Here is a 13,714-nt window from a genome sequence, read left to right as displayed (position 1 = left end):
TGATCTGCAGTGGATCCCTCTGCTCTCAGTGGGGTCTGATTGCTTCTCTGGGTACCTCAGGAGTGCAATCCCCCTCCATTTCAAGGGGCAGAGACAGGGCAGCCGGGAACAAGACAAACGGACAGACCAGCTCGCTTGCCCCTGCGCTAAGCCACAGCAAATCCTTTTAACTCCCAGGACTTGTGGCTGCTCATCCTGAGCACAGCAGAGATGCTCAGCATTTCTGCCTTCAGAGAAGACTCCCTAAATGAGATGGGGCTGGGGTGGGTGTGGTGGGGTGGTAGGGAAGAGCTTTCTGAAAGAAAAAACACAAACAAAAGCATGAAACTCCTTGATGCAGTCAAGTTTGCTTGGGATTGGGGGTGGAGGTGTTGTCAAGCCCTTTGATGATGAGAGGGAATTCACCTGAGAAAATCTATCAGACCTGGCCCCTACGTGCCCCCTGCTCCCAAGCAGAGCCTAGCCTAGAGCATATCCAACACATCTGGGAGCCCACAGGCCCTGCTCTTCACAGCACCCCCAGCCAGCACAAACCAGAGCAACAGCCAGGGAGCTGCACAAAGGTCCTGCCAAGCAGGAGAAAGGGAGGGGGTCTGAGGTGTGGTCACGAATGTGTGAGAGAAGTCTTTGGTTTTACCCAGAGAAGTCTGTCCTCACTTGTCACTGTCTTTTCCCTCTGGTACAGGCCCCCGGGTTCATATGGAGACCATGTCCAACAGCAGCTCCATCACCCAGTTCGTCCTCCTGGCATTTGCAGAGAGACGGGAGCTGCAGCTCTTGCACTTCTGGCTCTTCCTGGGCATCTACCTGGCTGCCCTCCTGGGAAACGGCCTCATCATCACCACCATCGCCTGCGACCACCACCTCCACACCCCCATGTACTTCTTCCTCCTCAACCTCTCCATCCTCGACCTGGGCTCCATCTCCACCACTCTCCCCAGTTCCATGGCCAATTCCCTCCAGGATACCAGGGTCATCTCCTTCTTGGCATGTTATGCCCAGGTCTTTCTCTTTGTATTTTTCCTTGGAGCAGAATATTCCCTTCTCACCGTCATGGCCTACGACCGCTACGTTGCCATCTGCCAACCCCTGCACTACAGGACCATCCTGGGCAGCAGAGCTTGTGTCCACATGGCAGCAGCTGCCTGGGGCAGTGGATTCCTCAATGCTCTGCTGCACACTGCCAACACATTTTCCCTACCACTCTGCCATGGCAATGTGGTGGACCAGTTCTTCTGTGAAATCCCCCAGATCCTCAAGCTCTCCTGCTCTGACTCAGGCTATCGCAGGGAATTTGGACTCCTTGTGTTTACTGCATTTATATACTTTGCTTGTTTTGTTTTCATTGTGCTGTCCTATGTGCAGATCTTCAGGGTCGTGCTGAGGATCCCCTCTGAGCACGGACGGCACAAAGCCTTCTCCACGTGCCTCCCTCACCTGGCTGTGGTCTCCCTGTTCATCAGCAGTGCATTTTTTGCCTACCTGAAGCCCCTCTCCTTCTCTTCCCCATCCCTGGATCTGGTGGTGGCTGTTCTGTACTCAGTGGTACCTCCAACATTGAACCCCTTCATCTACAGCATGAGGAACAGGGAGCTCAAGGATGCCGTGAAGGAATTGATCCAACGCACCTTGTTCTACCAGCAGTAACCTGCCTCACCTTCTCTGCAGAGTACCCAGAGCTTGGCTTAGGACAAGCCTCTGATTTATTTTTCCCTTCTGATAATTATCATAAGAGGTAACTGCTTGGCTTCATTCCACTTCTCTAGAGGCTTCATCTGTTGTGTCCGACCCTTTCTCAAATGCCTTGAACACTCTACCAGATCCAGCCTCCCTGAGAGCATCTCAGCAATAAAAAGGGTCTCCTGCGTGCAGTGTCTGAAGGCTGGGCTGTCCCAACTAAGCTGCTACCAAGAATAAGCCCAAGGAATTTGACTTTTTAAAATGTCTTTTCTCATTCTTTAATTCCTGCTTTGGGGTGATAAACTTCTGGCAACTGTGTGATCTATTGGAAACCAAGTGGTGCTTTCAAAGACTATTCCTGGTTTCCAGGGGCGGTGTAGGTGCTGCAGGAGCTCTCCATTACCTCTTTAGGCAGCCACATGTATAGCAGGGCTGATGGCATGTAGTCCCTGCGGAAAGGAGTCTGGAGGGGTCAGGAAAGAAAAGACACTCTCTGTGTGCCCTGGGGTGGGCAGTGAATGGACAATCAGGAGATGAGACACCCCTCAAAGGTGAGGATCACCCAGAGTAAAGCACTAAATCCAGATACCCATAAACCATGACCCTGCATTTTGGTGTGAGCCAGTGAAAATGCAGCAGGCACGGGGAAAGGAGACTGGAGAAATGTGGAAGCTGCCCGAGGATCCCCAGGGCTGGGGGTCTCCTTCTGTCCTGGGCAGCAGGGCTGGTGGGGAGGCAGAAGTGGAAGAAAGGCAGCCAGGGCTGAGGGTCACTTGCAGCATGAATGCAGGACAGACAGAGAGTGCCTGGACTCTGTTTCCTCACACCCTTTGGACCAGCTCAAGTAGTGGGAACACTGGGGAGGCTGCCATCCCTCCCTGGGATGCTCCCTGGGGCTGCTGTGCCCTTCAGAAGGTTTGGTGCTGTGGGGTGAGTGCCCAAGTCCCAGCCCACTCCTGACCTCTCCCCTGGCTCAGTCAGACAGAGCTTTTTGATCAGGTTGTCAGCCGAAGGACAAGGCAAAACATGTAGCACTGACCTGCCCGCCACAATGGTCTTACAGGTAGCTGTGAGATCCCTCACAAGCATGGGGAATTGGATGTCCCCACCACCACCTGAATTTTTGGTGTCACACCTCAAAAAGCAGTTTGCATTTCACAGGCATATTTTCTGTTTCTCCTCCTTCATGTGGTTCTTCCTGGGGATCCCCTTTGGGTCTTTTCCTCTTTGTTCCAACACACATGGCCTTCCCAAGTTGGCATTTTGCCCTGGTTTTCCATTTTTGTAGCCCACATGGACTGTGTCTTCCTGCACAGTTCAAAGCCCAGACTTGGCCCCAGTAACCTTGCATGGCCGGTCTGGGATGTGGGGGCCTCCCGGTCTGGCTCACTGGGCTGGACCCCTCTTTACACGTGACAGGATTTGTTATGGGGGCCCCTTGGAGTGTGACACAGTGGCAGTGTCCTCCTCTCTCCTTGCACCTCTGGTCTCTATGTGAAACATTCTAACTCAATTCTAACTCTATTTTCCTTTGTGGGTTTCCTCCATGCAGTAATTAGTAAGGTGAACCTCACCATCAATCTTACTGAACCTTATCAAGCCCCTATCAAAACTTTGTTCAGTTCCATCGCACTTATGGAACTCTGTCAATTTAGTACTTTACCTCAATAAAACATATTGCTGCTTCCCTCTTTTGAATGAGGTGCATTCTGCTCTTCTCCAACACCATGGGGGGCCAAGGTCCTTCTTTTCCACTCTCTCCTAGTAGGACCCCTAGGAGGAAGAACATTTCTCTGTGTTCATTGCTTAAAAGAATGGTGAAGGAAGTTCAGCGAGGTGAACCACGGAGGTGTGTGTTTCTGAGTGTATTAATATTCCCTAAATGTGCTCTGTGCCTTCTGGCAGTTGAGAAATGCCTTCTTGCTGAGGGCAACATTGCTGATGCTTACAGAACCCCTTCTGACTGTGCAGACGAGGTGCTCCACAGGTGTGCTTCTCTCATAGCGTGCATTTGAAGGCAGAGGCCAGGTAGCCAAAAATGAATATCGTACTGGCAATGAGCCTTTCCAAGGTTGTTATGAGCCAGACTGGGAATGCAGGGAAGCATAAAGGTTCTGTGGTCCCCTTGGGTTAAATTAAAGTGAAATGACACCAAATGACTGGTTAAAATGTTTTACTTGCAGTAGAAACAACTTAAACTTGGAAAAGGATAGCAAGCAATGTGGCCTCTTATTAATAAACCTGTAAGGAAGAAAAGAAAGGAAGAAAAGGAAAAGGGAGAGAGAGAAAGAGAGTCAAAATATGTGGATCACTACCCCAAGTTCCAGCATTTTCTCAGGTCTGGTAATCTTGAGTGGTAGGTGCACCCCCAGCAAACTTTTCTGTTGCCATTTAAGTTCATTTTCTCTGCTGATGTTCATACTAAACAAGGAGAGGCAGGTTCTCCTCCAACTCATTTCCATGAGAGATGAGGAAAAGGTGGAAGGTGGGTTCTGTGTGTGCATGGAAGGGGGATCAGGTGCCCCTACCCCTTTGTCAATTGAGTCAGTGGTTGTGCTCGCCCCAACACCATTGATTTTTTCCTCAGTTTTTGCTTAGGTCCTTCTGGTGCTGATTCTTTCTCTCTCTTATCACTCCTTTAACCTGAACATATGGTTTCACTCAATTTGTTTCCCTTCATTGAGGCTTATCTAAGGAATTTGGCAATACAACCATGAGGGAGTGGAGCTGTGCACCCTTCAATACACTCCATGCTTCCTTGGGTGGTGTTCCATAGACTGATCACAATGGCCAAAGCTTGTCAAATTTTTCTGTGTTTATGACTGTTTGAGGCAACAGTTCTTTCAGTTTCTTACACATGGCTGCCTGCAAAATCCTACGTTGGGCTCACCTAGGGTCGGGTGGTGGTGAGAGGCTGTCACTGCTGGAGGAAGAACCATGGACGACTGCCACGGGGTCTGTGCTGGGCAGACATTTCCCCACCCTGAACAACCACCCTGGTCCACGCAGTGCCTGCACCATGGGGCTGTGGGGCCATGTGGGGCAGCAGGACTTGGCCAGCTCAGCTGAGGAGGTCCTCCCTGCTCTGCCCACTGCCACCCATCGAAACTGCCACAGCCCCTCTGTGCTGGGCGATGAGGTTTCTGTGGGTGCCCTTCTGTGAGCCGCGTGGGCACCCACAGGGTGTGTCTCTGCTTGGAGCTGGTCGCCTTGGCCTGCCTGCACGGTCCTGGCAAGGCTTGGCCTTGGAGATGGGCTGGGATAGTCCTCAGCCCATGGCATGAGTGCCAGACTAGGAATGACTCCTGCAGAAGAGCTCACATTGTGCTCAGCGCATGGGTGAGCCCTTCAAGATGTTCTCACACCAGGATTCTTCTTGGTACAAAGGGGAACCATGGCAGCCTGGAGTGATTTCTGCTGGATGGAAGCTGTGAGGGTTGCACAAGCACTCACAGGTAGAAGGAAAATTTTTTAAAAGGAAAAATTTATTGGGCTCTAATGATGTCAGTGCAGTGAGGGTGCATACAGGCTCAACTCTGATACCCAACTCCACCACCGTTACGACCAAAGAAGAAAACAGCTTCATACTGACCCTCAGACCTGATGTTCCATAGCTCCTGCCTAAGCTGGTCTCCAAGCCCATACTCAGACAACTTGTGCTAGATCAAGTGCACCAGGCCTTGTCTCCATGAGTTTGGAACATCTCTATTGACCGAGATCCCACCATCTCCCCTGGGCCCTTGCTTGGCTGCTGGTCTCTGAGGGATTTCTCTAAAAAAACCCAACCCTCAAAACCAAACAGCCCACTTAGCCTCTCCTAGTACACAAAGTGCTCCAGGCGCCAACCATCTTTCCAGCCTCTGCTGGACTATTCACAGCCTGTCAAGGTCTTTCTTGTGCTGGGGAGACCCACACTGGACACAGCAATCCTACTGGGGTCCATGAATAAGGGAGAAGAGTCACTTCCCTTTCCCTGATGGCTGTGATTTAGCTAATCCAGACATTGATAAGGTTGGCCTGCCTTTTCCCAAGGGCACACTGCTCCCTCCTGTCCCACTTGTGCACCCAGACTCCCAGGTCCTTTTCTGCAGAGCTGCTGTCCCCAGCCTGGCCTCTTGTCTGGAGTTGTCCCAGCACAGTGACAGGATGAACACTGGCATTTGTCTTCAACTTTGTGTGGATCCCAGGCAGACCTTTTCACTGAGGGCTACTGCATCTACCTCTCTCCTTATCCAAAGGGCCCATCATCTCATTGTAAATGGTATTCAGGTTGGTCAGGCAGAATTTGTCTTTATTCAGTTTTTACTGGAAGTTCCAAATCCCCTTCTTCTCCTTCAGGTGCTTGGAAATGGCTTCCAGGAGGATTTGCTCCATCACTTTCCCAGGGACAGACGTGAGGCTGAGCAGCCTGTAGATCCCTCATCTTCCTTTTTGATCTTCATGAGGATGGGTGGCATGTTTGCCTTTTCCCAGACATCAGGAACCTCCTTGACTGCCATGGCCTTTCCAGGGTGACAGAAGCAGCCACACACTGACCTTGGCCAGCACCCTCAGCACCCTTGGCTGTAACTCACCCCATAGAGGACCCACAGAATCATGTATGGCCAACCAGCTTGCTGAAAGACTCTCCACGTGTTCTTGTTCACTAGGTCCACTCCTTCACTGAGTTTTGGGCCCGCTTTTCTTTTTTTAGCCTTGCTGTGGCTGCCAACACCCTTACCGAAGTCCCTTTTGCTACCTTCTGCATCCCTTGCCAGTTTGAGCACCAGTTGAGCTCTGCCTTTCCTAGCTCCATCCCTGCATGTACAGACAAGGTCTCTGTGCTACCCCAGGGCAGCCTGAACCCCTTCAGCCCTCTGTGCATCTCCACCCCGTCCCACAGGCAGGCTGGTGGCAAGAGGGTGGCATCTGGGGACAGCACAGCAGTGCTGGGAGCAGGGGCACCAACAAGGAAAGGGGGTGTGTGAGCCATGCCCTGGGCTGCACACAGGGGCACTAGGTGGTTGGTGCCTCAGTGGTTGGCCAGGCTGTATGGGCTTGGAGTGGATGCCAGCTTGAGAGTAGGAGCGCTGGGAGTTCCATGGAATTCCAGTGAAAATGTGGCTGCAGGAAAAGCAAGTGGGCAGGCTCAGGCACAGGCAACTGCAGTGGCAAGTGTGGACAAGAAAGTGTGCTGGCCTCCTGCCATGGTTGCTCAACTTCATCCATGAAAGCCCATACGGTTTTTGTGTTTCAACAGGTTTGGCCTTGAAGATGAAATGGAATTGTCTCCTTTGTATCAGCCCTTAGGAAGCCCTGCCAAAGCATCTCCAAATTCAGTGCTGGCAGGAGGATCTCCTATAGACCCCTCTGGTCTGAGCCTCCTCCAGATGTCTGCACCCCTGGGCTGGATGCTCTGCCTGGCACGGGAGGATCAGGCCACTCTCCTTGTACCCACACCATCTCCACCTTGGGAAAGAAACACCTCTAAGATTCGAAGACACGCTTCAGGCCTGCCCATTGCTCCCCCCCCCCCACTTCTCTGGATATCCAGAATGACCTGAGGGGTGCTTGGGCTCCTCTTTAATAGGACATAACCAGAGTCTTCACATTTGTCTCAGGACAACAAATGGCACCATCCAGACCCCAAACTCACCTGCTGCAGGTCCTGTACTACCCAGTGGTGATTGGTGTCAGGACCAACTGCCACTCCCAGCTGTACTGCTCAGGGCTGTGGTCACACTACCGGATGACATTTTGGGCACCAAAAAGGAATATTGTGGTTTACCCGCAGCTGACAGCTAAGCACCATGCAGCCACTCACTCATTATTCCCACATCTCCCCTGGTGGGATGGGGAGGAGAATCAGAAAAAAAAAAAAAAAAACAACAAAAAATCCTCATGGGTTGGCATAAGAAGAATTTAATAATTGAAACAAGATGTAGTAATAATAATCATATTAATAATAATAATAGAAATAGTTGCAATAATTGTAATGAAAAGGAAGATAAGAAAAAGAGAGGAATAAAACCAAAGAAAAAGACAAGGGGTGCCCAGTGCAATTGCTCTGTACCCACTGATCCATGCCCAGCTGGTCCCCCCAAGCAGTGATCCACATCTCTTGGCCAACTCACTGCCTTCCTCCCTCTTGTTTATATACAGGGCCTGATGTCCTGTGGTATCAAATAGCACTCTGGCTAGTTTGGGTCAGATGTCCTGGTCATGCTCCCTCTTAGTTTCTTGTGACCCCCCCTCACTGGCAGCATGGGAAACTGAACAATCCTCGACTTAGGATAAGCCCTACTCAGCAACAACTAAAGCATCCTTGAGTTCTCAACATTGTTCTCACCCTAAACCCAAAGCACAGCACTGTGCCAGCTGCTAGGAAGAAAATTAACTCTGTCCCAGCTGAAATCAGGACTTTGCAGATTGCCTTTCTTGGTAAGCCTGGCTCCCTGCAACCCTTATTGTCAAATAGGCAAGTTCTTATGGGCCCCACTGCCCTCTGCATCTGACATGCACACCAGCTGGTTGGATCATTTGTCCTCTGTGACCAAAGTCCATGGGTCATGCTCATGATCCAGGCCTTTTGCAAGCACCAGTTTCCTTCCTGTTGTTCTTTGCAGTCACGTGAACTAGGATCAGAAATGTCAGGCTGTGCTCTGCCTGTTGTGACAAACTGCTCAGCCCTCGTCACGATCTGCCTTCAACCAAAAAGACTTTTCAGTGTGCAAAACATTCTTGTCGGGGTGGCTTCTGCGTCCGTGCCTCCGCTGCCTGCTGGCAGGATCTTGATGCAAGTTTTGGAAATCAGCAAATGCTGATTTTTGTCACTTTTATCCCCAAACTTGACGTTGTCATTGCCCAATAAGGAGTGGTACTGACCTTCTGAGGCACATAGATTTAGGTCAACCTCGCTGCTCATTGTCTTCCTGTGAAGTTCAGTGTGACTGAGGATGAGCTAGCTCATCGTTACAGTAGTGCTTTCCACCTTCGTCATCACTTCCATTAAATGAGCATTTCTTTTTCTTACCCATACTGCCATACATCCACTCAAGTTGTTGTCCTCTCAGAGGAACCATCTGCACACATGCCTTAAATGCTGATGTGCTGGAGCTTCAGTGCACAGGGACCTTGAGATACTTGGGGCTTTGGCCAGCAGGAACCTCAAGTTGTACAAGGAGAAGGGGCAAAGTGGGACTGGACCGGCAGAGGAGTGAGTCTGAGGAGAAGGCCCTGGGCACTGTGAGTGATGCCATATGTGCTGCTGGTAAAGGCTCACCATGAATAGAGCCAGCTCCTGCATACGGAGCTGCACTGTAGCATGACCATCGAGACACAGGGGAGTTATCATCCCCCTCGACTCAGCACTGGTGTGGCCACACCTGTAACATACTCCTGGTCTTCCCATTCTGAGGAGCAGGAAGGAATGGGAGAGTGCCCAGAGGATGTCTGCAAAGGTGGGTTTAGGGAGCATGAAGCACATGAAGTGTGTAGAGTAGCTGAGGGACCTGGGCTTCCTTGTCCTGATGGTGTGGAAGGTCGTGCGGGAGTAAAAAAGTAGCTTGAAATTAGGAGTTTGGGGTGGTTTCAGAGATGGTGGAGCTTTTCTTTGTAGTGGGAAACCACCTGAGAAAGGAAAAGCATCACAAAGTGCAGCTTGGGAGGTTGAGACTGGAGAGGAGGAGAAAAAAATGTCCCTTAAAGGGTAATTGCTGTGGTGCCAGAGGTCACCCAGAGCCTGGATCAATGCAGTGCTTTGTGTTCCAAGGAACAGGCAGGGAGGAAGGAGAGATCTCAGGAAAGGCAGGGAGATGCCATAGGTTGGGTGTCCACAGCCTGGGGGTCTCTGTCCCCTTGGCTATGGCAGTTGTCTCTGCTACCAAGGCCTGAAAGGAGACATGATAATCGCATGGAACTGGGGCCTCGTGGCTTCCTTGCAGCCCCCCAGGGAGGCTGGGAGCTGTGGTACCACTGTCCTCCACTCAGCATTGCCCACCCCACCCCACAGTGCCCCAGGAAGAGCCCTGAGCCAGTGTGAGGGACGGGATCCCCCTTCTTGGGGCTGACCACTTGGCATGATAAAATATATCAAGTTTTACTTAGCATCAGCTCCCCTTGCACAGTGCCTTTGCCTACCTGTACTCACAGCCTCCAATTTTCTTCTCTAACTAATCCATGGGGACACCTGGTCTGTAATGGGCCTCAGAGGGGCCAATTAACACTCCAAGACACTTTGGATTTTGCTTCTGACTTTAACCCTTCAGAGGTTGGTTCAGGTCCTCTCAGTATCTGAGGTTCAAGCACCAAATACACCCCGGGTCTCATTAAAATGCAGAAAACCTGAATGAGCCACATCTCTTCCATCAATTATTTCAGGACTTCCAGGCTTGTACAGCTAATTGGAGAGGCTTCAGGAGTCTACTTAAAGTGGAAGATTTTAATGACAACTTCGTAAATATTTTTTTTTTCTTTGTTCATTTTGAAGGGGTTTTTAATCCTTTCTTAATTTTACAGAAGTGAGAGAAGCTTTCTCCAATTCTGATGGTCTTCTACGGAGGACAGGAAATGTAGCAACAGCTGTCTCCTCATGGTCCCCCACTGTATGGGCAACTTTCCTCCCCACCTCCCCTGCCCCACCATTTCCCTCAGGGGCTGCCTGGGACTTGCATTCTTCTACATCAGACTTCCTCACTGATGTTCACAGCTGAATGTTACAGCTCCTTTGCACCAATTCCCACCTGATTTACCCTGAGACTTGACTGTAAATAGTCACAGGAATCTTATTAATTTTGAAGAAACGGAAGTAAAATATGAAACAAATTATTAAAAAACAAACAAACAAACAAACAACAATGAAGTCCTCAACTGTATGCCAAGTCCAAGCCTCCACTAAGGTCTACCTTCCTCAAGCGATGACCATAAAAGGAATACTCTAGACAAATAGATAGGAAATTATAACTATACGCACAATTAGCAAGTTGGCTAAAAGAGAGTTTGGCAGTTTAAATCAACTTTTCCACCTTCTTGGCCAAATTTCTAGTCCAGAGCCTTGTTACGACCTCATGCCTCTAGTGATCTCCCTGCCTATCTTCCTGTGCCTCCTTATTCCATGCCCACCTCTAGCAAATTAATTTGGGGTGTTGTGGGTAACATTTTACAGTCAACAGAAAAATCATTTGTCAATGTTCAAAGCATTTCTGAGGTATAACTGAGAAAGAAATGCACTTGTGTTACATCATGTGGTTGTTAACATCATTATATTTAGCAAAACCCATCGTCGAAACAGCCTGTTCTAAAAGCCCCCCTGCGACTGGACAGAAATTAAGATGCAAGAATAAACTAATTATAGTTGCTGCACTCTAACAAGCTCCCAGGGGAAAGTTACTGAGTCTGGAGAGCTATGGGAGGAATAAAGAGTCTTTGGGGTTTAGTGGGGCATGCTGAGGGGTTTGGGTGAGGAAGCTCCCTCAGGAGATTGACGTGAGCCTCTCTGGGGGCTGATTAGAGCAGAAGAACAGAGGCAAGTGACTTCAGGGTGACAAAGAAAGGAGACAGAGACATCCTGTGTCGTGTAGCCCCTTGGATGTGCCCTGCCAAGGGGCTCAGTGCTAATTCCCAGCCCATCTGAATGGTGATGCCTTTGGTCATCAGCAGCTGAGGTTTTCCCCCGGTCACTCTGAGGACAAATACACGCCGAGTGCCACATTCCTTGCCCCTCAGGCCTGGCACTTCGCAGCTCCCCCTAAACCTTTGTCTATACCCTAACACCTAACCCTGAAAGGTGAGCTCTCATCCTTAGCCCTGCCCTGATCACTGAAGCTGAAACCCTCACCAGATACCTGAAATCTAAGCCCTACCTACCTCCCTAATCCTTTCCCTCAACACCCCTCATCTTCAACCAAGTCCTTCCTGGGCTGGCCTAACCCTGGGCAACAGCCCTTGGTGGGGTGCAGCTCAGCAGAAAAGGCCCTGCGGGTCACTGGTGGTCAACAAGCTTCACATGAGTCAGCGGTGACGGCTGGCAACCCAGAAGGCCAACAGCATCCTGGCTGTCTGAAGAGGAGCATGGCCAGGAGATGAGGGGAGAGGGATTCTCTCCTTCCATTCAGTGCTTGCTAGACCACATGCCCAGTACTGCACTGAGTTTGGGGCCTCCTGCCCCCAGTACAGGAAGGACACTGATCAACTGGAGCAAGCTCAGTGAAGAGGCACCAATACTGTCAAGGCATGTGTAGACGTGCAGGGGGCTGGAGAGCTTCCCACCTGAGGAAAGGCTGAGGGAACACTCTCCAGTATGGAGACGAGAAGGCTTTGGGAAACCTTGTAGGAGCATTTCAGTACCTGTCAGGCAGCTTAAGAAAATAGATCCAGGCTCTTCATTGTGGTGGATGGTGGGAAAAGGAGAGGCAAGGGACAAAAGTGGAAAGAACGTTCAGGCAGGAGATGAGGACCATGAGGTCATAACCATGAGGTCACTTACACACTGGAAGAGGTTATCTTGAGAGGCTCTGAAACCCAGACCCTTGGAGGTTTCCAAGCCTCCTTTCCCCCTACATATGGTCTTCCAATATTGAACAAAACGCTCTGGCTCAGAGAAGAATGAAGCAAAAGCCTATGGCACCAGCATGAGCTCTTCCTCCCCTTCTCTTCCCTGTGAGAGGGGTCTGCCACCAACCCCACATTCCTTCACCCTCAGCTTTTGCAGCTGTACGCTCCTGGCCTGCTCACTTGACTTTGCAACCATCACCTTTGTATTTAAGGCCCAACACATATCTTGTCACTCCCGCTGTAAGCTGGCACCCACCCCGCAACTGGAGCCCACCTGGCCACAGGGGCAGGGAGAGGCCAGGCCCACTTTGATTGCACTGGGCACAGCTTTTTCCTGGGAACGTCCCCAAGGAGCTCTCCTCACGTGTGTCAGGCTGTGACCTGGCACGGGTGGCACAGGGACAAGGGCTGCTGGGGCAGGGCTGAAATAGCTCAGCTGGGAGAGCATTAGACCGAAGTTCTAAAGGTCCCTGGTTCAACCCCGGACTTCAGCAATGTTTTTCTCCCTTAGGGTCTTGCAGAGCCCGTCTGCCTTTGTCCATCCTGCCCTGGCCCTCCTTGCTCCTTCCCCTCTTGCCAGGGCACTGCCCGTGTGCTGTATCTGCACATCTACAGGTTAGAAGAGCCTTCCTCTTGCACCACAAGCCCCCAGCCTTCCCCTGAGCAGGACTCTCCACTCAGTGTGTCTTTGGGGTGTTCTCCAGCTGGGTCTCCTTCCCTGCTCCACAGGGATCGGGATCTCTCCACTGAGGGGTCTCTGCAAAGACTCTGTCTCTCTCCTCATGGTCATTCTCACTGGTGCACAGACTGCTCCCCTCCTCACACACATCCTTCACCTCAACCTCAGTTCCCAGACAGGGGCACACTGCCCACAGGGAGACCACCATCCCCCCAGTCCCTGGGAGAGGCACTTCTTGCAGCTGAGCAGCACAATTGTCCCATGTTTACCACCACGAAGACACCACCCCTGCGTGTGGTCAGGCTCTCAGCCTTGGAGTTAACAGCTGCCCATGCTCAGCCACCCTGCCACGGAGACCCCAGCCAGGGCTGTCCCAGGGCACTGCTTTGCTGTCAGGACAGGCCTCAGCACTGGAGGAGTGGGGAGGTCCCTGAGCCCACCCCACACCCGCAGCCCCAGGGAGATGGAAGCCTGCTGTCCACCTCACCTCCTGGGATGCTGGTGGGAGGAGTGGTACAGGGCAAGGCCCAGTGACTGGAGGAGGGGTTATAGGATTTCTGCCCCTGTGTGCCCCCCACACACACCCTGGGGTGCCATCAGAGCCTGGGGGCACCTCACCCCAGGGAGGGAATTTCCCTCACCCTGTTGCACTGCTCCTGCTGTGGAGTTGGGGACAGACATGGCAGAGAGGGGTGTTGTCCTGGGGGGCAGAGGAGGCTCAGGGGTTTTCTCTTCTCCATCGACCTAGGCCAGAATGGGCCAGAGCATGGGAGAAGTGCCTGCAGCAAGAGGCTCCTCCTGCCCCATTTCCCTGCAGAGATGGTA

At 51.4% G+C, this 13,714-nt stretch overlaps 1 protein-coding gene across 1 annotated transcript; it reads left to right on the top strand.

Moving 5' to 3' along the window:
- Positions 1–708: 708 nt before the first annotated feature.
- LOC122153083 (olfactory receptor 14J1-like) lies at positions 709–1,647 on the top strand. Its single transcript, XM_042789195.1, has one exon. It carries the CDS (start codon positions 709–711, stop codon positions 1,645–1,647), a length of 939 nt encoding a protein of 312 aa, XP_042645129.1.
- Positions 1,648–13,714: the final 12,067 nt, after the last annotated feature.

The sequence above is a fragment of the Tyto alba genome, unplaced genomic scaffold, assembly GCF_018691265.1.
Source record: "Tyto alba isolate M040663 unplaced genomic scaffold, T.alba_DEE_v4.0 Super-Scaffold_15, whole genome shotgun sequence".
Lineage (NCBI taxonomy): Eukaryota > Metazoa > Chordata > Aves > Strigiformes > Tytonidae > Tyto > Tyto alba.
The sequence above is the reverse complement of the archived record's forward strand: the minus strand, read 5'-3'. Positions and strand labels throughout refer to the sequence as shown.

Excerpts from the sequence above, each read along its gene's own strand:
- LOC122153083 (XM_042789195.1), top strand. The coding sequence starts at position 709 with ATGTCCAACAGCAGCTCCATCACCCAGTTCGTCCTCCTGGCATTTGCA.